Source organism: Xenopus tropicalis, chromosome 5 (genome assembly GCF_000004195.4).
Source record: "Xenopus tropicalis strain Nigerian chromosome 5, UCB_Xtro_10.0, whole genome shotgun sequence".
NCBI classification, from domain to species: domain Eukaryota; kingdom Metazoa; phylum Chordata; class Amphibia; order Anura; family Pipidae; genus Xenopus; species Xenopus tropicalis.
In genome coordinates this window covers 112112899-112138226 of record NC_030681.2, presented here as the reverse complement: position 1 = coordinate 112138226, position 25328 = coordinate 112112899, and the positions used below count along the sequence as shown (strand labels likewise).

Below are 25328 nucleotides of genomic sequence, written 5' to 3'. Positions count from 1 at the left end.
AAGAATACTATTAACCAGAACAACTGTAAAGATATTAAAAATGGTTTGCATTTTACTGTAATCAAAGCAGAAGTCTGCTACCACAGTAGCAATAATGTATATTGCATAATATTTATTTGATCTATGACTGAAATATTAATAGTCATTACATATTGCAAATGTAGAATTGCAGATAGGATCATCAGCCATTCCATAGCTTGGTGTCCAGTAGTAATGTTTTTTAAGGCCATGAAAAATCTCTGCAAGGCACACACGCCCATCTACAACATATGGTTGTACATCTGTAGATGAAGAACTGAGACGGCCAGACTGCAGGAGCTGGGAAAATGCCTGCAATGTCAAACAGAAATTAAGATTGTATATACATAATACATAAAGTATGTATTCTAAGACACAAGGTGAATAAATTAGGTTGATTTTAAATGCCAATAACAAACAAGGCAGCATCATTTGTAAAGCTCAGTAAAACCACCCACAAAAGTTGTGTGGCCCAAACTTCCCTACCCCTTGATTTCAGGGCAGTCTGCGCATCACTAGTACACAGACTAAATGAACATGCTATATTATTGGATTGCACAATTATTATTTCAAATTGGCTGGAGTAGGGCTCCACACATACTATCAACAATATGAAGTTATCCAATTCAGTTATCCTGCCTGTGCATAAGCAGTGCAGAACTGGGAGCCAGATGGCTTCCTCTCACCTACTGTACACCACCCCCTACATATAAAGCGATAGCAACTGGCTGTTCCACAATGAGACAGGGAAACATGAATTCACATAAGCTTACTAATATATCTTACATTATCCATCTGGACAATTTAAAAGGGGGCGCAGTTTAAGATACAAACCTCCAGGTGGCATAAGAGAACACACTGATTTTGGCTTGCATGTCGGTCTCCTAGCCAAACTCTCTTTCCTGTTTCTTGCCAATTAATTACCACCTCTTTATTGTCACTTTGCCAGTCCAACTATCCCAACCATCTAACAGTAATAACTTTACACTTCATCCCTTCTTGTTTGTTTCCATTTATAGCTCTATTTTTGATACTTCTTACTTATTTTTTTTAATAAAAATGCATTACTTTGTTAAAAGCATTGGGTTAGTGCAGGATTTTAGACAAGACCTGATATGAAGAGATTGGGGAAACCTAAAGAATTTTTAGACACTTGCATTTGGGTAGTTTTGTTCCATTCCTTCAAATTCCACCATAGCACCTGCATGCTTAAGCAAGTGTACAGTGCACTGCGCAGAGAGGAATATACCCTCCTGCATCAGAAATGTACCACATGGCTGTCAGCACTTGACATCTCTGAGATTTTTCTATTTAAGCAAAGAAATCTAAAAAATTACCAACGGCTGAAGCTTGTCCTCCCTGGTGCATTTGTTATGGGAAGACTTTCTTCTTTATGTTATAATATTACCGGTGAATGCTTCCAGTCATTCACAAGAACTTTATGAGCTTAGGTCCTAAAGGCTGGAAATCAGGTGTTCAGTTGATCAAGGCTGGGTGCAGGGCTCTCAGGTAAAGAATAATAATTGCAACATACCCATTCTGTATGGACCTTGTTTCTTGTGGGGGCATTATTGTGCTAAAACAGCTGCCACAAAATGGCACTCACAGAAATATGTAATAAAAGGTGCTAAGTTGCCCAGGAGCAATAACCCATAGCAACCAATCAGCAGGTAGAATGTACTGGTCACCTGTTTAAAAACAATCATCTTATTGGTTGCTATGGGTTACTGCTACTGGGTAAACAGTGCATTCTATTACATTTGGAGGTTAGTGTGTAATAAATGGACTTTTTATAAAGCTACTTTTCAGTTGGTCTTCATTTTTTATTTGATATGTTTCTTGTTTATCTTTATTAGACTTGTTCTATTCATATTACCTTCTAACTCCCAAACAGCTCTTACGGTTATGATGATAATAAAACCCTAGGCAATTAAAAGTGATGGCTAAATGCAAGTTGTCATACAATACTTCTATCTACACCTTAATACCCCCCAACACCAGGGGCTCAAGCCCAAACTATGGAAGACAGCCTTTGACCTTTATTCCTCCACAAGTTGCCATTATGCTTTCAGGCAGGTAGTGTTCTCCTGGCATCTATCAATCCCAGACTTGTTCATTAGACTGTAAGATGTTGATGTGTGATTCAGCTCTCCAGTGTCCCAACTCTGGATATGCAACTTAATAAGAGGTGTCCAAACACTTTTGGCAATACAGTGTATCATCACCCTGCAGTATTTAATGATTAACACTTACCATGCTTGCTTCTTGATTGATTTTATTTCCCCAGATGTAGATGTACAGTAGGCAATTGTTTGCTTTAATTGCTGCTGCCAAAGCTTGGAGTCCTTTTCCACTTATGTTGTTACTCACAACTGACAACCTGATAGACACAAAAATTTACAACATAATAAGCAAGATTACTACATTTTAAGCAACACCATCTCTTTCCTTTTATACTGAAACTGCACCCAGGCATCCTATTTAAGTAAGTGCTGGCTACATTGACCGAGTTGTTCATAGATAAAATCATATACACAAAGACTACATTACAGTACTAATTCAATGCTGAATGGAATACCTACGCTTTAAGGCTTCTATTGTACAGATATATGGCTTCAGCAAGATAAAGTGCCCCATCATCCTCCATTCTGTTTGAAGCAAGATCTAAGATTTCCAAGGTTTTGTTTATTTTCAGAACTTCTGCCAAATACTTAACACCATCCCGTGTTATTTTGTTGCTACAAATAAAGCATAAGTTGTTTAGCCATTCTTAGGTTGGATTCAATAGTGCTAAGAACATTTTTATGGAGGTACAAGAGGACAACATTTCATGCACAAACCATTTCTTCTCTACATTGCTGCATTTACACATAAATTGTCCTGGGATACTAAAGTCTTGTACTTTGCTGCTGAATTTGGTTAAGTAAAGAAGAATACCTATGTTGCAATTTTATGCAGTCACTGTAGAGTCACTGAATAAATACAGGACTCTTCCTGGTATTGCTAATCTGTTCCATTCGAACTTTTTTCACCCAGTCACTAGTGGCATTATACCCGCCCTTTTCTCTCTTAGCTAATCACTGTGCTGCAGAGCCTGGACTTTGGGTAGGCAATATTGATGTGTGGGCCGGCCCAATACCCACGAGTTGGGCACGTTCTAACCTTGGCACATCACCTGCGGGTCATGGGCAGGATAGGGTTGAGCGCTTCTGCTCACCCTCCCCGCCCGAGACCTAACACTGCAGGATTTCCAGTTCCAGCTTAGGAATTTATAGGCACGGGCCCGACACTCTCCGCCCCTTTTGTGTCATTGCAGGATGGGGCAGCGAGGGTCTATAAATAAAGGGGAGAAGCCGGGTCAGGCAGAGTTAGGGTTGGGAGCAGGCAGGCTAGGGTCGGGTGTGGGTCGATTATTTCTCGACCTGCACATCACTAGTAGGCAAGTATAGCCTAACAGCCCACAAGTACCTTTCACTAGCTAGTACCTCTCACCTGCCCTTGGGGGCACAATGGAAATTTTTGTTTTGTAGTTGCATTAACAACTAGATATTAGGCAGTTCCTTTAGGCAAAAAGATTGAACGTAATGGACATGGGTCTATTTTCCAACCTACTCTACTATGTATGTGTGTAACAGTTGCCTTTTTGCCCTGCCTTCCTGCTTGTTTTCAAAGCTGTGCCAACACATGCAAATTTGCCCAAAGACTTTTGATGGTGTTATATCAGGTGGCTGCCAGCCTCAAATATGACTTTATAGCAATAAAAAAAAATTGATGGTTATTCCTCGTGGTGTTAGACCTGATATTACTCACCAGCTAAGATTAAGATATTTTAGAGTGTGGTTTTCATGCAAAGCATCACATAGTCGCTGGACTCCAAAATCAGTTATCTCATGCTTGGAGAGGTGCAGTTCCTGCAAAGTACTGTTGACTCTTAACATTTCAGAGAGGTGAACTGTAGTGTCTTCCTTAAAGCACAGATATATATTTGTGTTACAGACATGGCTGCGGCAGTGGAATTTGTTACAGTAATTTTACAGAACTAATTAAAAAGCACTTTTAAAATGACAATTTATGCCTGTGGTTACTTTTTAAAGACCAAGAGAATAAGTTGCAGCTAAATCAATAATCCACATTGCAGAATCCAGGCTCTATGAGACTAACTGGGTCATGTGTGGTACTGTAGGGAAGGTTACTGTTTACACTGGCCTGTATTGACAATATAAAAGCACAAACAAATTCCAGAGTGACTGCTGTAAACTGCTATAGACTGGTGATTTATTTTGGACCAGTGTGGGGCCATTGTGTACACAAAATGCCCAATATATAAATAACAACCCACTTTAGTTATTCAAAGTCCCCATGGGCAATGTTCCCTCTAAGCTGTGCACTCATGTGCAGACACACAAATTTTCAGACCAGTGCACACAACAAACTGATTTAAGGGCACAGTTGCGCCCAAATGCACACACCAAATAAATTTATTGCGAACATAGCAGAGAAGGAGTTAGAGGGAGCATTCGTCATGACCAAACCGCCCCAAAGTGGTCACAGTACCAGGTTTACCACCCATTTGACTAGAACAAATTCAATGCATTACTGTAGATCACACATACCTGCATGACATAGAATATAGGGCGGTTTAGATTTAAAGACTTCAGAGTTTTGTTTTGCAAGAGGACTGTGGCCAATGCTATCAGGCTCTGTATCCCCTGCAACAACGACAATGCATTAGTGTAAAACATCATAAATAACACATGTAAAAAGTGGCTTTTGTAACCAGATCTGTGCTATCACTGTGCCCTATATTACAGACCATATCTAATAAAACCTAATAGATAAATAAAGATGAAATAAAGCAGGATATTAATCAATATGGAATAAATCACTGCAAGCGAAATCTTCATTTACACATAATTAAAACAAACCAAGGAAATATATAAGGACTGATGCAGACAGCTAGTTAATGTCTGGACAAACGCTAGAAGGAAAGCTGTTGTCTAATCTGATATATGGCTTTTTATAAGAAAACCTTTCAGAGGTTCAAGATGGTGGATAGGGTTTCCCTCACAGTAAGCCCCTAAATGTATTAAACCAATATTGTTGGATTAATTGGTCATCCTATCCTAATGACTCTACATACCCTGTAAGTGTCATGTATTTAAATACTGTTAGAGAAGTATCAAACCATAAAGCCTTTTAGCAAGTAAGGTGATAAATGGCCACTTAATAGCTAATGCCCTGGAAAAAGCAGACAAATGATCTTGCAATGTTTAGTGACAGCCTTGGGAAAAGGCCCTGTGCTGCATATAAAACACTGACCGCTCAAGCACAGACAGACTACTATTCGTGTGTGGGAAGTTAAGTAGAGAGAGCTGAGATAAACTGTATATTGCCTCTCATCTCTAGTACTTATTCTCATGTATGTCCACAAGTACAAAAATTTCCCTACTGTCAGTTGTTCACAGAATAACTCACATTAAATGGTATTGTGTAAAAATGTGCTCCTTGCTTACTAGGCCCCACACAGACCCTCCTGCCTTTTGCTCCAAATCAGTCACTGCTGCACCTACTGACACAGGGGAACCCTGGAGCTACTGCCACCTCCTGACCAGACAGTAGCTCAAGGGTCTCCTTCACACCCAGTGTTAAAAGGTGTAGTCACTTTCGCCTAAAGAACTGACCCAAGAGAACTGCCTATTTGCAACTGCAGTGACACCAGAATTCTGGAAAAAATGCAAAGATCTGCCCCATGTATTGGCATAATTTTGGAAGCAGTAAAGGAACAATAAAAAAAACCTGAACCAACTCCATACTTACCAAGTCACAGTCTCCAAGATCCAGTTCTTCAAGGGTTGAGTTTATCTGCAACATTGAAGCAAAGAGCATTCCTCCTTTGTTTCCAATTTTGTCACCAGTCATCCTAAGGCTCAAAAGGGTTGTATTCCTCTGAAATAAGCACAGTAACAATGTTCAGTTGTGGCTTAGGGGGATACAGCTGGTCTCACCTTACTACCTTGTGAAACACAATATGGCCTTATCCTGATTAAATTAAACAGTACATTTAAGCCCTGCACTAAGGTCTGCTTCATCTTAGTTTATCAATTTTAAAGTCAGTGGCAATCATTTATACACTATACACTGTGCTGATCTGGTATTCAGCAGCATCATGAAACCCATTCAACCCAACAATTTGAGGCAGATTTATTAAAATGCAATCTGAGGAATCCTTTTGGATTCTCCACAGTCCAACCTCTTGTCTTTTTAAATGTGTCTGTTCATTATTAGAATTTCTTCAACTGATTTGAGCAGTCAAATCCAGGTCTTTCTATAATGTTCATCTATCTATGAGTACTTACAGAATGGGTCAAAATAATTTTCCTCATGAATATAATTGGGTTGTAAAATAAAATTATTTTTAATTCAGAATGGCATTGAAGCTAGAAGCAATTTGTTACTGTCTTTAGAAATATATATGCTTTTTTTCTACAGCCTTGCATTTCAATTATTATCTGGTCACTATATCAGTAGTCCTATCAACCTGAAATAAGATGAAAAAAAAATACAGAAGGATGGTTCAATAAATAAAATACTGCTTCATACATGAAACAAAAAATGTCTAATTATGTATAGCATTAATAAATCATGAGCAAACACAGCACAACTTCTATACAGACTAGGAAAACAAACATAGGCTCAGTTCCAATATCTTCCAGTTCCACAGAGGAATGCTCTGATTTATCTACTCACATGCAATGCTTTAGTAATGTGCTCTGAGCCATCCGTTCCTATCTCATTTCCCATAATATTCAAACAAAGTACAGATGAATTATTCTGAAACAGAAAATAGAATTATTTTTGCTATTATTAGCATGATTATGTTTAAGATATTCTTACTATAATTATTATTATGATTATGATAATGATTTCAATATAATGTCTTAAAATCATAGTGATCATAATTATATGATTATTATGGTTATGATATTATGATTCTCATTATGATATTATGATATAACGACTGTGATTATAATGATTAGGATTATTATGTTGATGGATATGATATTATGATTATTGTTATAATTAGGATTATAAATATTGTGGTGATTACTTTTATTATGATATTCGAATGAAGATTGTGGCATTATGGTTATGATAATGATTATAGTAGTCTGATTATGATTGTGGTTATGAAATTATGATTGTGGTTATGCAATTATGATTATGGATATAAAAAGACTATGATTATAATCAAAATTCTGATTATGATATGATCTTGATTATTCTGATGATGATATTTTGCTATTATTATGATTATAATTATATTATGATTGTGATTAAGAGATGAGGATTATGGATATGAGATTATAATGATAGTAATTTAATTCCGATTATTATGATTTAATTCTGATTATTGTGATATTTTGATTATCATATTATTATTATTACTGTTGTTATTATTATTATTATATGTTATGATGATAATTTTGATCCTAATAATTATTATTATCATGATTATAATGATTCTGGTTTTGATTATTAAGATTTTTTTTATGATTATACAGGGTATTGTGATTTGCATTATGATTATGCTTATAGCATTATTACATAATGGTGATGAAGATTATTATTATCATGATTATATTATGAGTAAGATTATGACTAGGATTCTCTTTAACTATATTAGGATTATTATGATGTTTTGATATTATTATTATTATTATTATTATTATTATTATTATTATTTGTGTATCTTTTCTTGCAAAGTACAATCATGGTTTCCCCATGTCTGACAGATGCTTAAATCAAACAAGTTAAAGCATACTTTCTGCAACATGGTTTGGCCACTCTGAGCTAAGTCTCACCTTGACCAATTATATTTAATTTTTACAATTAGCAAAATTGCAGAACTTGTTTATCCTAATAAATCAAATTATGATAGGAAATTATGCTTTCTGTGCAGAATAATCCATGCTCATTGGTCTTATTAAATATTTTTAGAAAAATAAAGTAAAACTTATCACTACTTAGAAATAAAATGGACACCTGCAGAAAAGTAGCAATGTGAGCTGCTCCATTGTCAGTGACTCTGTTGTACCGCAGGTCCAGGTCTGGAAAGGACAATATTTATAATCATAACAGAATTGAGCTGCAGTGCTCCGAATTATATAAAATGTACAATGTCTTAAGAGAACATCAGATATCAGATATATTAGTAAGGCCTGCAGAGAGCATGTCGTAGCTTATAGTACCCCTAAATTGCAAGCAGTAGCCTTCTATGCCCCCCTAGTACATGAAGCAATAAACAGTTATGTTTTGATAGATGGTGGTGGATATCTGAGGCTGTATGGACTACCTGGGAATACATTGCCCCCAGAGTGCATCAGATACAGTGGCTTGCAAAAGTATTCGGCCTCCTTGAACTTTTCCACATTTTGTCACATTACAGCCACAAACATGAATCAATTTTATTGGAATTCCACGTGAAAGACCAATACAAAGTGGTGTACATGTGAGAAGTGCAACGAAAATCATACATGATTCCAAACATTTTTTACAAATAAATAACTGCAAAGTGGGGTGTGCGTAATTATTCAGCCCCCTTTGGTCTGAGTGCAGTCAGTTGCCCATAGACATTGCCTGATGAGTGCTAATGCCTAAATAGAGTGCACCTGTGTGTAATCTAATGTCAGTACAAATACAGCTGCTCTGTGATGGCCTCAGAGGTTGTCTAAGAGAATATTGGGAGCAACAACACCATGAAGTCCAAAGAACACACCAGACAGGTCAGGGATAAAGTTATTGAGAAATTTAAAGCAGGCTTAGGCTACAAAAAGATTTCCAAAGCCTTGAACATCCCACGGAGCACTGTTCAAGCGATCATTCAGAAATGGAAGGAGTATGGCACAACTGTAAACCTACCAAGATAAGGCCGTCCACCTAAACTCACAGGCCGAACAAGGAGAGCGCTGATCAGAAATGCAGCCAAGAGGCCCATGGTGACTCTGGACGAGCTGCAGAGATCTACAGCTCAGGTGGGGGAATCTGCCCATAGGACAACTATTAGTCGTGTTCTGCACAAAGTTGGCCTTTATGGAAGAGTGGCAAGAAGAAAGCCATTGTTAACAGAAAACCATAAGAAGTCCCGTTTGCAGTTTGCCACAAGCCATGTGGGGGACACAGTAAATATGTAGAACAAGGTGCTCTGGTCAGATGAGACCAAAATGGAACTTTTTGGCCAAAATGCAAAACGCTATGTGTGGCGGAAAGCTAACACTGCACATCACTCTGAACACACCATCCCCACTGTCAAATATGGTGGTGGCAGCATCATGCTCTGGGGGTGCTTCTCTTCAGCAGGGACAGGGAAGCTGGTCAGAGTTGATGGGAAGATGGATGGAGCCAAATACAGGGCAATCTTGGAAGAAAACCTCTTGGAGTCTGCAAAAGACTTGAGACTGGGGCAGAGGTTCACCTTCCAGCAGGACAACGACCCTAAACATAAAGCCAGGGCAACAATGGAATGGTTTAAAACAAAACATATCCATGTGTTAGAATGGCCCAGTCAAAGTCCAGATCTAAATCCAATGTAGAATCTGTGGCAAGATCTGAAAACTGCTGTTCACAAACGCTGTCCATCTAATCTGACTGAGCTGGAGCTGTTTTGCAAAGAAGAATGGGCAAGGATTTCAGCCTCTAGATGTGCAAAGCTGGTAGAGACATACCCTAAAAGACTGGTAGCTGTAATTGCAGCAAAAGGTGCTTCTACAAAGTATAGACTCAGGGGGCTGAATAATTACGCACACCCCACTTTGCAGTTATTTATTTGTAAAAAATGTTTGGAATCATGTATGATTTTCGTTCCACTTCTCACGTGTACACCACTTTGTATTGGTCTTTCACGTGGAATTCCAATAAAATTGATTCATGTTTGTGGCTGTAATGTGACAAAATGTGGAAAAGTTCATGGGGGCTGAATACTTTTGCAAGCCACTGTACTTAACGTGTCTCCAAAGTGTATCAATTATCTCATAGTGCATTCAAAGTGCATCATGTAGCACATATGCAAACAAAGCCGATCCAGTAAGCAACAAGCCACCCCAAATGCATGAGGCAGTGCATAATGCCTGAAACATTTATGCAGTACCTCAAAATGTCCCCCAAAAGGGCGCTACAGAGCCTAAAACTAGTTGGCATGACCTGAAAAATGGTGGTTGGGAATACACTGAGCTGATGATTTGGCCAAATACAAATATAAAAAGGTAGTGGTTTGACTTTTCTCTACTTTCTGGTCTTTTTAGAGCAGAACAGATGCCACAGAGCCATATCCACATGCATTTGCTGTTGGATAGAGAGAGCAAAATAAATCCAAAGACAGACATCCAAAAGAATTGCAGGGAGGGTAAAGTGATGGGGCTGAACTGGCTCCACTGGTAGGTTCATATTAACATAAATCCCATGCATGTGCTATACCAGTATGTACCCGACCTTATGTAGAATGTCCAAAAAGGCACAGTCCTTCTGCTACCAGGCAAAAATCCCTGGCTGATTACTACAGTGTGGTACTAGTACAGGGATGAACTACCTCTGCCTTAAGTATTGCAAGTTCTATTTGTTAATTTCCATTTTACTGTCAAATTCATTATATACATTTTATTTAGAGTATTCTAAATACTTTCTTAAATTTATATTTAGTATTTGTGCCTAACTGTTTCACAGCACTGTCATGCTTATGATTAGTCTAGCAAATTTCTAAATTTCTACAAGCTATTTGGCTAATAATACAAAACCTACTTGTTATGAAACTGTTTTTACTTAAGACCTGAGCGAGAACAAGGAAATCTTCATCACTAACTCTCTGCACTTGCACCAACCGATTATTCCCACAGAGCTTTAAGGTGGAAGCGTATAATCTGCAAAAAATATATATCCATTTTGGAGAACACATAGAAGATAGAACACATAAAAAAAACTCTAGACCCAAAATGTGTATTAGATTAATATAATATACATCAAAATAGCTATGGTTTCAAAAATGGAATAACACCACTGCAGTGATGCATTGGCTAAATAACAGTTGTGGCACCTAAGGACTGACTGCAGGGTCTCTGATTCTTCAATAGAGATTACAAGAGGGCAGCCAGTTAAGTGGGACAATCCAGCAGCAGTGCAAATAACAGAAATACCGTGCTTGCAACTAGTAAATATCTGTCACAGTCCTTTGCAGAAGCTATATTAGTGTATATTCTAAAGTACTTACTCTTGCTCTTCTGTTTGTGAAAGTATTTCAGCAATGAAGGGGTTAATGGGCTGGTTTTGTTCAGAGCACACCTCTGTATAAAGCTGTTGCATATTTACTGGCATGGCTAAACAAAAGATATATGGTTAGTGTTAGAGGATATATTTTCTTTACTCTGTATAGAGTTGACTAGCTGCAATCCCCTGCAGAAAATCAGAATGATAATAATATTCTCTTGTATGTACTACGCTTTGTAATTGACATATAGCTTAAATTAGTGCAGTATATGATATTTTCAGTGAGACATGTCCAGGTAAATCAGAATTTTGAGTAAAAACACATAATTTATTACTTATTCAGACCCATCCTACCCACCAGGCCGGACTGGCAATCTGTGGATTTTGGCAAATGCCAGAGGGGCTGCTGTAAGATGCCATAGCCAGTCACTATTTATTGGGCTGGGGGGCTGTTGGGCATCTGTTTACTTTTAATTTAAAATTCCAGTCCAGTCCTGTCACTCACCGTTATGAGCAAACATTTTCATAGATGTAAAAAGATAGATACAAAAGATAATGGTTAAACAAACACACCACCAAAAAGAGATTTAAAGGGACCCCAAAAGGCTAAAAGCAAGCACCAGCTGCCATGTTTTCTATACTTTGCACCCTTCTGGTGAGCACCCACAGACCCTTCCACTCCAATGGCAGTGATGTATTCCTGAGGGGTGGATGGGGGAACATGAAGTCATCTGATATCTGTTACTGCGCACTTGGGCACCATTTTGTACCCCTTAGCGCTTTAGCACATATCACAAGGGCTTTCATAAATGACCCCCAGGCTGTTGTAGCCTTTTCTCAGGGAACCCAGCACAGGCCAGGGGTAGTTCTGTTTAGAATGAGTGATGCACAAGGTACATAACCAGATCAGAAGGAAATCTCACACAATAAATAGGGACCAGGGGGCTGCACTCACAAACCCTCTGCTTAATCCCCAGGTAGGGTGTAGCTTGCTGCATTCCCTAACACTTATGTATTTTTATTTGTTGTTTTACCATACACTCACAGATCATGTTATATAATGAATATGCTGCTTCCATTTTATGCCGGCATCTCCACTACAGGCTCAGCTGTAATGAGAGCATAAAATACACACAAGAGCATATACCTCAATACTATATAACACAAGAACGTGTTGGAATAATAAAGTGCAGAAATCGCCAGATAAATCGGCAATTTCCTACCTGCGGCTGCCCGAGGAACCCGACTGTCTCAACTTCCAACCCTTTCTGCCCCGCAATCTCAGCGCGTTGTTGTCTCCGGGTTGCCATGGTGACAGCCTAGGCAGGTCCCGCCCCCGGTTCTTGCTTTGGCTCAGTTCGTTCGCTGACCCGGTTTGGCTCTCAGGACTGACGGTACGGTGAGTATCTCCATATCGCAAGTATTTGCTACATGAGCCTTGAGGCACACACTACCCCCCATGTTTAATCTGCCTTTGTGATAGCAATCGTGTCGCAGGTCTGTCAGCATATGTTGCACTTCTTTGGGAGAATCAGTCCTACATTGTCAAGCCGCTGTCGCCGAGTTGGTTACTGGTTAAACAAGTATAATGTCCGAATATGATTTTATGTAGAGGTATAATTTATCATAGTATGACAAGATAGCTAAAATAACCAAATGGGCCAGTATAACCCAAAAACAAATACAGTAATTGTTGGAGGAATAGCTGGAATCTCCCCATACTGCCAACACATGCAATAGGAAGAGAGGTAGGGGCTTTCTCCCCCATTCCCTAAACTGGGCATTCAGCTTGGGGTGCAGCCAAGCAAGGGGTCTTTGAATGATCAGTAAGGGGTGAAGAACCCCCATGTACTACTGTGTGGGGGTCAGTACAGGGGATCCCCCAGCTTGTTGGGCTGAATGACATGCAGGTTAGGGGATGGAGGGACCCTGGGCCAGTGCTCCTGTTTGCTGAAGACTGCTTGGGGTTATTTCTGTAGGAGCACCACTGAGAGAAATACTGCCTTTTAAGTTCAGTGCCCCAGTGATGATACCTTTTCTTCTTCTTTAATTTATAAAAGAATTGCAATGTACCCTAGCCCAATAAATGTGCCAATGTTTCCTCTGTTTGGGTTAGGGGTGTACACACAAGTTATGAGACCAGCACACTCAAGGCTTTATGTAGAGCACAGATAGTTTTGCAGGACAAAATTCAGGACTCAGCAGGCCCAGATTGGCAATCAGTGGATTCAGACAAATGCCAGAGGGGCTGTTCAACAATGCTATAGAGTTAGACAGTCAGGATTTAGTGGGCTGGTGGGGGGTTGTTTGGCCCTCTGTGTACTTCAAATGCCAGGGCCTATTTTGAATCCCAGTCTGGGGCTGTTACTCAGATACACGCACCAAAACAATTTCATATAATGGAACTAATTGCAGTTTATCCTCCATCAGTTCTAGCCACTATCATATAAATGCAAATTTTTGCGAAGAACAATATTATGTCTAAGAACAATATTCCCACAGGTGTCCATTGGCAGAATTTGTCATCACAGATTAAGATTTTTTTTAATTTCTATTTTTTAGTGTTTTTTCTTTGCAGTAATGCAACATTTTTGGCCATATACCATTGAAATTGTGCACTCCCACATATCTTTCACATATACTATTTTTCTTTTTGTAGATGACAGTACACTTGGCATCTTATTCCCAGGTAAAGAAAGATGCAAGCTTCAAGATGTTGGGAGTTCGCTTTTCTAATTCGGTGATGTCGGTTGCACTGGATACAAATAAGCAGGTTTTGGAGGCAATTCAAAATAAGCAAGACTCTGAGCCAAATGCGGAGTTACCAAAGCAACTTCAACTGCGTGTTCTGTTCATGGATTCAGCACAGAAAGAGTACACTGAGATCCCAGCACCAATTTTAGACCTAGAAGCTCTAGAGGAACTACATTTGGATAACAACCGAATTGAAGTCATTCCAAAGGAGATATGCCACCTCCGCAACATTAAGGTCCTCTATCTGAATAATAATAATATAACCCATGTCTGTGAGGAGCTTGGAGAGCTACAGAATCTCCAGAGATTAGATCTTAGCTTCAACCCTCTAGAGTATGACTCTCTGAATATTGTAAGCAAAGTGCAGCACCTCCGTGAGCTAAGGCTGTACAGTGCAAACCTAGAAGAATTGCCAGTAGCCATCTGCAATAGTCTTCAGTGTTTGGAGCTTCTGGGCCTTTCCAACAACCACTTAATGTCTCTACCTGAAGAAACAGTCAAGTTAGTGCAATTAAAGGAAATTTACCTCCAAAACAATAAACTTGAGAACTTTCCCATGGAGCTCTGCTTGCTTCCTAATCTAGAAATTATTGATCTTGAACGAAATGCTCTGAAAGCAATACCTGCTGAAATTGGCTCTTTATCAAAACTTCTTAAGCTCTTTTTGGGTTTTAATAGTATTTCAGTAATTCCTAAATCCCTCTCCCGTTGTACAAAATTATCGGCGCTTGACGCCTCTAATAATTGCCTGCAAAATATCATTCCCCATCTTCGTAAGCTGACAGAACTAAATGAACTGGCATTGTCAGGTAATGAACTGGGAGAATTTCCATCAAAACTTTGCAAACTTTCATCGCTCTCTGTGCTCTATTTAAAGAATACTGCTATAAAAATGTTACCGTCGGATTTGAGCAATCTGTCCTACATCAGAGTTCTAGATCTTAGTCAGAATCTTCTTACAGAGATTCCCCCAGTGATCTGCACATTAAAGCAACTTGAGATTCTGTCCCTGGATGACAATCACATCTCTTTGGTAAGATTTTAATAAGGCAAGGATATTTCTTTCTTTACAACTGTGGATCTGTTGGGACAACAAACAGACACAAAGAACTGTGGGGTTTTTTTGCACTTCACACTTTCCAAGAAATGGTCAGGGTACACAAGGCACAAGGGTGTCTGTGACCTAACACTGGTGAGATATGCTATATGCTTTAAATCAGAGTTTTATTTTGCAGCTGCAATAGGTCAGGTGCAAGTGATCTTGCTTGGGTTCTAATGAGCACATTTTAGTAAATGTATCAGCACTAGCTACTGCTCAGAGAAGCAAAGCATGGATGATGCCATTTTTGTGGTAATATGGTTACTGAGACCAGTATTTAAGTGGAGTAAATGGTTGACATTGATTTTCCCTTGGGAGAATATACATATTAATTAATACAAACACATAGGTCATTCAGACTTTTTCCTTCAGAATAACTTTTGCCAAGTGTAAAACGTTAGTGTAACCCATGTGGCGCCTTTTTAGCCGGTACACAGTGTATATGGGCACACCCGGGCCTCTAAAACAGAGAGCCTGGTGCATTGTGCTTTGGGGGGTGGTCACTCCCCCCAAGCAGAACTAAGTAACAAAAAAGGTACAGGCACTCAAAGGCAATTACAATGGGGAACTAGTCCCTTCTGTTTAATGTGTCAGAAACAATCATTTCAGGGGCATGCCCCTTTGTTACCTGATGTCCCTAATACAGTTGTATGGAGAAAATACACTGGTATAATTTTACAATGTACATACAATACACCAGCTAATTTTTGCCACATTACATAAGACAATTGCGTATACAGTGGAGGAAATAATTATTTGACCCCTCACTGATTTTGTAAGTTTGTCCAATGACAAAGAAATGAAAAGTCTCAGAACAGTATCATTTCAATGGTAGGTTTATTTTAACAGTGGCAGATAGCAAAAGGAAAATGGAAAAAATAACTTTAAATAAAAGATAGCAACTGATTTGCATTTCATTGAGTGAAATAAGTTTTTGAACCCTCTAACAAAAAAAGACTTAATACTTAGTGGAAAAACCCTTGTTTGCAAGCACAGAGGTCAAACGTTTCTTGTAATTGATGACCAAGTTTGCGCACATAGGAGGAATGTTGGTCCACTCCTCTTTGCAGATCATCTCTAAATCCCTAAGGTTTCGAGGCTGTCTCTGTGTAACTCTGAGCTTGAGCTCCCTCCATAGGTTTTCTATTGGATTAAGGTCCGGAGACTGACTAGGCCACTCCATGACCTTAATGTGCTTCTTCTTGAGCCACTCCTTTGTTGCCTTTGCTGTATGTTTTGGGTCATTGTTGTGCTGGAACACCCATCCACGACCCATTTTCAGTTTCCTGGCAGAGGGAAGGAGGTTGTCGTTCAGGATTTCACGATACATGGCTCCGTCCATTTTCCCGTTAATGCGAATAAGTTGTCCTGTGCCCTTAGCAGAAAAACACCCCCAAAGCAAAATGTTTCCACCCCCATGCTTGACGGTGGGGACGGTGTTTTGGGGGTCATAGGCAGCATTTTTCTTCCTCCGAACACAGCGAGTTGAGTTAATGCCAAAGAGCTCTATTTTGGTCTCATCAGACCACAGCACCTTCTCCCACTCACTCACAGAATCATTCAGGTGTTCATTGGCAAACTTCAGACGGGCCTGCACATGTGCCTTCTTGAGCAGGGGGACCTTGCGAGCCCTGCAGGATTTTAATCCATTGCGGTGTAATGTGTTTCCAATGGTTTTCTTGGTGACTGTGGTCCCTGCTAATTTGAGGTCATTAACTAACTCCTCCCGTGTAGTTCTAGGATGCTTTTTCACCTTTCTCAGAATCATTGACACCCCACGAGGTGAGATCTTGCGTGGAGCCCCAGAGCGAGGTCGATTGATGGTCATTTTGTGCTCCTTCCATTTTCGAACAATTGCACCAACAGTTGTCACCTTCTCTCCCAGTTTCTTGCTAATGGTTTTGTAGCCCATTCCAGCCTTGTGCAGGTCTACAATTTTGTCTCTGACATCCTTGGACAGCTCTTTGGTCTTTCCCATGTTGGAGAGTTTGGAGTCTGCTTGATTGATTGATTCTGTGGACAGGTGTCTTTTATACAGGTGACTAGTTAAGACAGGTGTCCTTAATGAGGTTGACTAATTGAGTAGAAGTGTCTAACCACTCTGTGGGAGCCAGAACTCTTAATGGTTGGTAGGGGTTCAAAAACTTATTTCACTCAATGAAATGCAAATCAGTTGCTATCTTTTATTTAAAGTTATTTTTTCGATTTTCCTTTTGATGTGCTATCTGCCACTGTTAAAATAAACCTACCATTGAAATGATACTGTTCTGAGACTTTTCATTTCTTTGTCATTGGACAAACTTACAAAATCAGTGAGGGGTCAAATAATTATTTCCTCCACTGTATATGATTTTAAATAAATATGCAATGCTGGCATGGAAATACACCTGACAAGTTTGGTAGCATTAGCAGAAAATTCATAGTAAATATGTTATAAATGTCTTTTTATTTAAGATAATCCCAGAAATAAAGGAACTCACACAACTAAATTACTTGGGACTCACAGGGAACAGATTTACTGGTTTCCCAGAAGAAATATGCCTGTTGGAGTCTTTAGAGCGATTATACATTGGACAAGATCAGGGAACTAGACTTGCACACTTATCAGAAAATATCTGCATGCTAAAGGTAAGGATATTGTTCTTCTTAGCTAATATCACTCATAGCAGGGTACATACAAGAGTCTTGTTAAATTAATACAACTGATAATATATTTTTGTGTACCATTATCTCACAAGGCTTAGTTGCCTGATCCAGTTGGCCACTGTCAAATCTAGACAGTAAATCTAGAAGTGTATTGTGCAGTTTTACTTATTATATGTTTAGCCAGTCATCCTCCTGTTTGGTCAGCTGGTCAAAGTGGGCAAGCGCTAGCCTTTTGACAGTCACTGCTCAGTAAATATATAATTAAGGTATGTGTTAATGTTATTTTAGAATCTAAAGGAGCTGTATATTGAAAACAATAATCTGGAATGTCTTCCATCAAACATCAGTTGTCTCCAGAATCTAATAATTCTAGATTGCCGCAACAATCTTCTCAAGCAATTACCTGAAGGAATTTGCAGTCTTCAAGGTACAATACAACCCACAGAATTAAAACACTGATATTGAAACTTTTTCTGTACTTTAAAATTATATTAGATTTTTGCATATATAACACTGAATACATAGCACTATTCAGCAAAATACACTCATTTTTGCCCTTTAGGCTCTGGGAATGTAATGTTGTCAGTACCTTTACTTGCAAGCTCCAACAGTATAGAAACTGATGTAAATGATGTGTAATGTCTATAAATCACAGCAAAATATGTTGGTGATATACATCCAGTCTGTAAGTGAATGGAACCCTAGGGGGCACATTTACTAATCCACGAACGTCCGAAAGCGTCCAAATGCATTTTTTTCGTAATGATCGGTATTTTTGCAATTTTTTCGTTGGCATCGCGATTATTTCATATTTTGCGCGACTTTTTCGTTGCCGTTACGACTTTATCGTATATTTTCCACGACTTTTTCGTCGTCGTTGCGAAAAATTCGGATTGATTTTTCCGCCGTTTACTATAGCGCAATACGAAAAAATTGCAACGGCGACGAAATAATCACGCAAAATACGATAAAGTTGCGATGGCGACGAAAAAATCACAAAATTTTCGTTTCCAATCCGTTTTTTTCCCATTCGTGATCCGGATTCAAGGATTAGTAAATGTGCCCCTAGGTGTGATGTCAACTACAGGCTCCACTTTCCTAGATCTGGGGCTGCCAGTCCTAATAGAAGATCCTCTCTGGGCAACACAAACAACACAGTTACTCTCTTTCCCCACTTTATTTCTTGGTATGGCCATTGGAGGGCACTCTAGTCAAATGTAGCTCAATATATTGGAGCACATAACCAAGCTTTCAATTCATATATAGCTATATAAATAATATATTGGCAGTGCAGATATTTGTATTGTGTATTGTAGTGCTTACTTTTCTATGCTGAAGGCTGGTATACTGTGCTACCTGATGCCTCCAAATTCTGTGTGCTTTGTCTGTACCAGGGATGCTAAAAATCTACAAAATTGCTGCCTGTACACTAATAATAATTAAAGCAAAATACAGATTGTTATACCACTTGCTCGCAAAAAAGCATTACTGAGCATCCTTATAAACTTTATTTTCTTGGTTTTTGTGCTTATAGTAATTAATGATAGCTGTTAGGTTTATGTGGTTATGGTATGGAGAGCACTTCTACGCCACACAAATTTCTTCTTTAAAGGGAAAGAGGTGTCAGTGTGCTAATTCTCACAGGACAGTCGGCATGGTATTCTAAGCAAGCTGGCGACATAGCAGTTCCCAGAAACCCCAATCTGAGTTTCTCAGGGACAAAGGAAAATAATTCACAACAAAATATACATTAGAAAAATACAGCATTCATCTGAAGTTATATAACGTCCCTTTATATAGTTATATAGTTATATAGTGTCCCTTAAATGAAAACAATAGAGAAAAAAGCAGTTTACTGTACTGCATGGGGAACAAAAAAAACATGAAGTCACAAATGTCTGACTGTGTGTTTAGCGTTGCAGAAATTGCTGCTCCAGAACAATCGACTGTCTGTTCTCCCAGACAAGTTGGACTTGCTACCGAAACTTGAACTGCTTGCACTAGAAGGAAATCCCATGACAGACCCTCCCGCTGAGTTGTGCAGTCTTGGAAGATTAGCCATCTGGCATTTTCTTCAGGAAAGGAGACGTAAGAATGCACTTGCAGTTAAGGTATTTCCCAATTTATGTTCTGTTATCTGCACTAAAACTGAGAAAGTGTCCCAGTCACAAAGGCAAAGGCAGTCACAAATGCCATCAGGGTGAGGACCACATCAACAAGCCAATGTGGTCTTCAGTCTAACAGGAAAAGCAAACCTGCCCTAGAATCATCTGCCTGACTTTTGGCCAGATATAGGCCCATCGGATGGCCTAAAGGGGCCGAATCGGCAGCTTTAATCTTCCTGTGTATGGCCAGCTTACTGGACACCTCAGACAGGAGGATACTAAGTTTTTCAATCTCTCCTCTCATATACATCAGTTACAGAAGTATATATATACTGCCCATATTTTCCTTCTCCCTCACTTTAAGCCTAACACACAAAGAAAACCCTAGGGAGACTAAAATACAAGGATTGGAACTCCAAGGGGATCTAGGACAACAACTGTTGTCCTAGATTGAGAAGTTTGTTCCATGCTTTACTCTTGTATGGACTCGGAGAGTTGATATATAGCTAACAGTGTACTTAAGTGATGGCTTCCTTTACAAGTATACTTGCTTTGGTGCACTGAAATGCTGGAGGGGTTTGCAGTCAATGCTGGTGACTGATAACTTGCCAGTAATCCAACAAAAAGGGGTGGTTATTTAATACTCTATTGTTCACATTACATAAACAATTTTTTTTTAAATTACAGTTGTTTTAGTTTATTCCTCTACACCAGGAACCAGGAAAATGTTCTGCCCACACCCTGCTATGTCAATTATGACTTAATGTAATCTCATTCAGTGACCTTTAGTTCTGACATTTTGTCTTCATTGAAATCTGTAATCTTTCTATCCTGGTGTACTTCCCGATTTTACTTTTTCTGTGCCTTTCCCACTACTATGCTAAGAACAATTATTGGTCAGAAAGGTCTAGAAACTTGTTATTCCACTTACGTGGAAAGGTCTTCAGTTCCGTGCTTTGGTGTTTCTAAAATGATTTTGCTCTAGAGCCTCAGGTTTCTAGTTTCACCACTGTTATCAATGCTTTTATTATGGTATATATGTGGTAATTTAGGGAAAACTACCCCTTACCACTTTACATTCCATTGGGAGTAGTACCTGCTCCTGAGTTGACTAGTACCCTTCCATTTGCTTTGTATTTAAGCCTTCTCCATCTTTTCTGACACCCACATTGTGAACATTACTACTGTACATTATAATTGAGACTGTTGATAATTCTTCTTTCAGTTTTCCTATTAGTTTTACAAAGGATACATTACAGGAAGCCATAGTATGTGTTAAAATAACCTACAGATCCATAAATCACCGTACCTACAATTATAGGCAAAAATAAAGTGCACATTGTATAGAGATGAGACTATAGCACTGATTTTTGTAGATTTATACAGTGTACATTTTGGAAAATCCTTTAAGTCTGGCTACGTTATATGGGACCTTAACTAAAGTCTGTATTAGAGAAGTCATTATAATATGATACTATAATATGATCAGTTACTATCATTTTGCTGATGCTAATGAGAAATGTATTAACTAAGGTTTTTTGCTTGACAGGTATATTTTAGCCACTGCTGGAAACAGCCCCTGCTGCCTCTTAATCACTTACGTAGGGCTGCCATATTCAGGGCTGCCATCGGGGGGGGGGGGGGACAGTTGTCCCAAGTTCTGTGGGTTTTTGATCTTCATCGGATTCACCAGGCTCCCCTGCTGTAAATGAGCTGCAGATTTCGGAAGGAGGGTGGGAGCTTGGGTGCCTGTATCCTCTTTCCTCTACACAGGTTTATGTAAGTTCATACGACAGTGAAGTTAAATCCTGGTAAAGCGACATGGAGATTGGGTGGGCTGGAGGGGAAGCTCAATCTTTACCCATCCAGTCCCTGTGTAGTTGTACCGAGACTTAAACTTCAATGACTTGATGGCAATACCAAAAGCTGTGTAGGGGAAAGAACATGCAGGTACCAGAGGTCTCACCCTTCCCAAGTCTGCAGCTTACTGACAGCAGGGGGGCCCAGGTAATCCAAGTAAGTGCAGCACTGCAAGGATCCATTAAGTGATGTGAGAGTGGGAGTTACAGCACATTATTTAAAGAGGAAATAAAGTAAAGAAGATCCCTCATTCTCATTTACATTTATTTAAAAATCCATACCGCTTTACTAAAAAAATGTCTTGCCTGCTTTCCCCCTTCACTCCATTAGCTCTGAGCTTGTGGTGTGAAGGGGGGAATCTGTGTTTTTTATAAAAATTGAATGGATTTTTTCAATAAATGTATATTGAAAATAGATTTCTTTTTTAATGGAGAACCTGGGACCATTAGGGCCCCTGGCCACCAAAGTGTGTTTTGGTTATTAACCACTAGTATCCCAGGGGTCCCAGATAATTGTTGTACGGGGCCCTGGGATTTCTGATGGCAGCCCTGCCGGAATTGGTTTTCAGCCCAAACATGCTCAGACATTTTCAAGTCAAAAATTGATAGTACTGGCACTGTTGGGCTCATACAAAATACAGAACTGGCACACGGAATTGCTCTTTATTGAGTCAAACTGACTGCACACCAAGTTTCACTGACGTGCCCCTTCCTCAGGTGGCTGCTAAAACATTGTGTGCAGCTTGCGCTGATTCAGAGTGTTGCAGGTGGTTGCCAATCCCACTCAGTTTTGAGCACCAGGGCATAACTGTACGAAGAGGTTGAGTATACCTGTGAGTTCTCTAAACTGTCAGGGGCTCCGTATGTTAGTGAATGGGAGGCAGCAGGGTGGCCTCTGGTTCTTTATTAGCTTACGTAATTCAGTATAAAAAAACAATGGAATTTGCATCTTGGCAGTAACCCACAGCTACCAATCACTTTTTTTCCTTTATTGTTTTACCTGGAGCTGACTGAAAAAAGCTAAATACTGATTGGTTGCTATGGGATACTGCCCAGGTTCAGAGTATTATGAGCCCCACTTTGTAACATCAGCATAAGGGATGTGCAAACTATATTTATCATTGTGCAGTGTTAAAGTAATTGTGGAGGTGCTAAAATTGTGCTGCAAATAAGCCACTAAATGATTTATGTGTGACCCCCCCCCATATATATCTGCTTGTTTTTTTGCACATCAGGCTCATTAGAACCCTTTCACATAGAGCTACAGTGAGAGGTTTCATGCACAAGGCACAGGGAGATAAAGGAACTTAAAACTGAACTTGGCCTGCCTGAACCAGTCTCTCAGTAAATTACTAAGTCTTTGTCCAAGGTAGGTTAGTTTACGTAGTTGTTAAACTGTGTACAAAACTGTGTATGGGTAGCTCTAGTAACCAACAGCAACCAATCAGATGTTTGTTTTTAAAAAGGTAACCAGTAAATCCCACCTGGTAATTTGTTGCTATTGTTTACTATATATCATACAAACACTGGAACTTTCATTCATATAACTAGTAGAAGTGTATTTCTGTTACCAATGACTTGTATATTTCCCTGAGCACTTACAGCAGCCAAGGACTAAATGAAACTGTAAACTAGGCTTATACATATAACATACAGCAAGAATTATTCCTACAGTAATATGGTAGCACTGTTGTCTGCCTGCTGCCTGCTTTTAGCAAGAGGGTGATAGATGGTCTTAATCTCCATTCTGTTCCAGATCCAGGCATGGTGGCGAGGCCTTATGGTACGTAAAGGGCTTGGGCCATTTCAGTTTCTTCTGCGGTCTGGGAAAAAAGGCAAGAAATCCAAAAAAGCTACAAAAACTAAAGGCAAGGGTCAGAAAGGTGGATCAAAAGGAAAGAAGAAATAGCAGGCCCATGTTGGTAATAGCGGCTGCTATTATAGTGGCACTTGCTTCAGCAATTAAACTACTGTTGTGACTTGAAACGACCAGTTAGTCTCATTCTTGTAACAGGAGTATGCGCTGGGTGAGAGGATCTTGGAGCTAAGGAATGGTGAAGCAATGGCTTTTATTCAGCCACCATGCAATGATAAGCAGAGATTGGCGGCGTCATTAATGGTAATGCATAACAATCTGTCAACAGATTCAACACACAGTTTAGCAGGCATCTTCGGGTTTCTAAAACTGTGAAACTTCTTTCTTTCTTCTTTATTTTTTTTTTTGCATTAAGCACTGACATTTGCTCTCCTTTGAATTCTTGCTTTCTAGTCTTCAAATAGTTACATAGGGTTGAAAAAAGACCATTGTCCATCAAGTTCAACCCATCCGAGTAAACCCAGCACACAACCTATACTAACCAATCTATACACTCACATACATAAACTATGTATATACAACCAGTAATACTAACTGTAGATATTAGTATCACAATAGCCTTGGATATTCTGCTTGTTCAAAAACTCATCCAGGCCCCTCTTAAAGGCATTAACAGAGTCTGCCATTACCACATCACTAGGAAGGGCATTCCACAGCCTCACTGCCCTCACCGTGAAAAACCACCTACGCTGCTTCAAATGGAAGCTCTGTTCCTCTAATCTATAGAGGTGACCTCTGGTGCGCTGATTGTTTTTATGGGAAAAAAGAACATCCCCCAACTGCCTATAATCCCCTCTAATGTACTTGTACAGAGTAATCATGTCCCCTCGCAAGCGCCTCTTTTCCAGAGAAAACAACCCCAACCTCGACAGTCTAACCTCATAGCTTAAATATTCCATCCCCTTTACCAGTTTAGTTGCAGTTTCTGCACTCTCTCCAGCTCATTAATATCCTTCTTAAGAACTGGAGCCCAAAACTGCACCGCATACTCAAGGTGAGGCCTTACCAGGGACCTATAAAGGGGCAAAATTATGTTCTCATCCCTTGAGTCAATGCCCTTTTTTATACAAGACAGCACTTTATTTGCTGTAGTAGCCACAGAATGACACTGCCTGGAATTGGACAACTTGTGATCTACAAAAACCCCTAGATCCTTCTCCATTAAGGAAACCCCCAACACACTACCATTCAGTAGATAGTTCGCGTTTATATTATTCCTACCAAAGTGCATAACTTTGCACTTGTCAACATTGAACCTCATTTTCCAGTTTGCTGCCCAGTTTTCCAATTTTGTCAAATCGCTCTGCAAAGCGGCAGCATCCTGCATGGAACTTATAGTTTTGCACAATTTAGTGTCATCAGCAAAAATAGAAACAGTACTGTCTATGCCCACCTCCAGGTCATTAATAAACAAGTTAAAAAGCAAAGGACCAAGGACTGACCCCTGCGGTACTCCACTAACCACACTGGCCCAATTAGAAAATATATCAAAGTATTTCAGGGCTGCATACTGCTCCCCATACACGTTAATATTCGCTAGCTTGGCAAGATTGCCAAGCGAGCGGATCTTCACCCGATAATCCCCACCTACGGGTGGGCGATATCGGGGAGCGTGTAGGATGGCATACGCAGCGCATCGATTTGGCAAAATCGCCGAAGGTGCCTTGAGAGGAAACTTCTGCAATTTCGGCGCCGCGTATGCCATCCCACCGGTGATT

At 39.6% G+C, this 25328-nt stretch overlaps 2 protein-coding genes across 3 annotated transcripts; one reads left to right on the top strand and one right to left on the bottom strand.

The window, feature by feature from the left end:
• Nucleotides 1-92: 92 nt before the first annotated feature.
• Nucleotides 93-12749, bottom strand: lrrc34 (leucine rich repeat containing 34). 2 transcript variants are annotated; one of them, NM_001112972.1, is made up of 11 exons: nucleotides 12495-12542; nucleotides 11276-11381; nucleotides 10810-10928; nucleotides 8062-8126; nucleotides 6766-6849; nucleotides 5836-5964; nucleotides 4632-4727; nucleotides 3829-3983; nucleotides 2601-2756; nucleotides 2272-2398; nucleotides 98-330 (listed from the first exon to the last, which is right to left on the bottom strand). In NM_001112972.1, the coding sequence occupies exons 2-11, from the start codon at nucleotides 11377-11379 to the stop codon at nucleotides 136-138; spliced, it is 1230 nt and encodes a 409-aa protein (NP_001106443.1). In that variant the 5' UTR covers nucleotides 11380-11381; nucleotides 12495-12542; the 3' UTR covers nucleotides 98-135. The 2 variants fall into 2 exon arrangements, with proteins under 2 accessions (XP_031757335.1, NP_001106443.1); XM_031901475.1 differs by lacking the exon at nucleotides 2601-2756 and having other exon boundaries at nucleotides 93-330; nucleotides 12495-12749.
• lrriq4 (leucine rich repeats and IQ motif containing 4) lies at nucleotides 12584-23723 on the top strand. Its single transcript, XM_031902254.1, has 6 exons — nucleotides 12584-12670; nucleotides 13931-15058; nucleotides 17579-17752; nucleotides 18059-18197; nucleotides 19685-19881; nucleotides 23491-23723. Exons 2-6 carry the CDS (start codon nucleotides 13931-13933, stop codon nucleotides 23641-23643), a joined length of 1791 nt encoding a protein of 596 aa, XP_031758114.1. The 5' UTR covers nucleotides 12584-12670; the 3' UTR covers nucleotides 23644-23723.
• Nucleotides 23724-25328: the final 1605 nt, after the last annotated feature.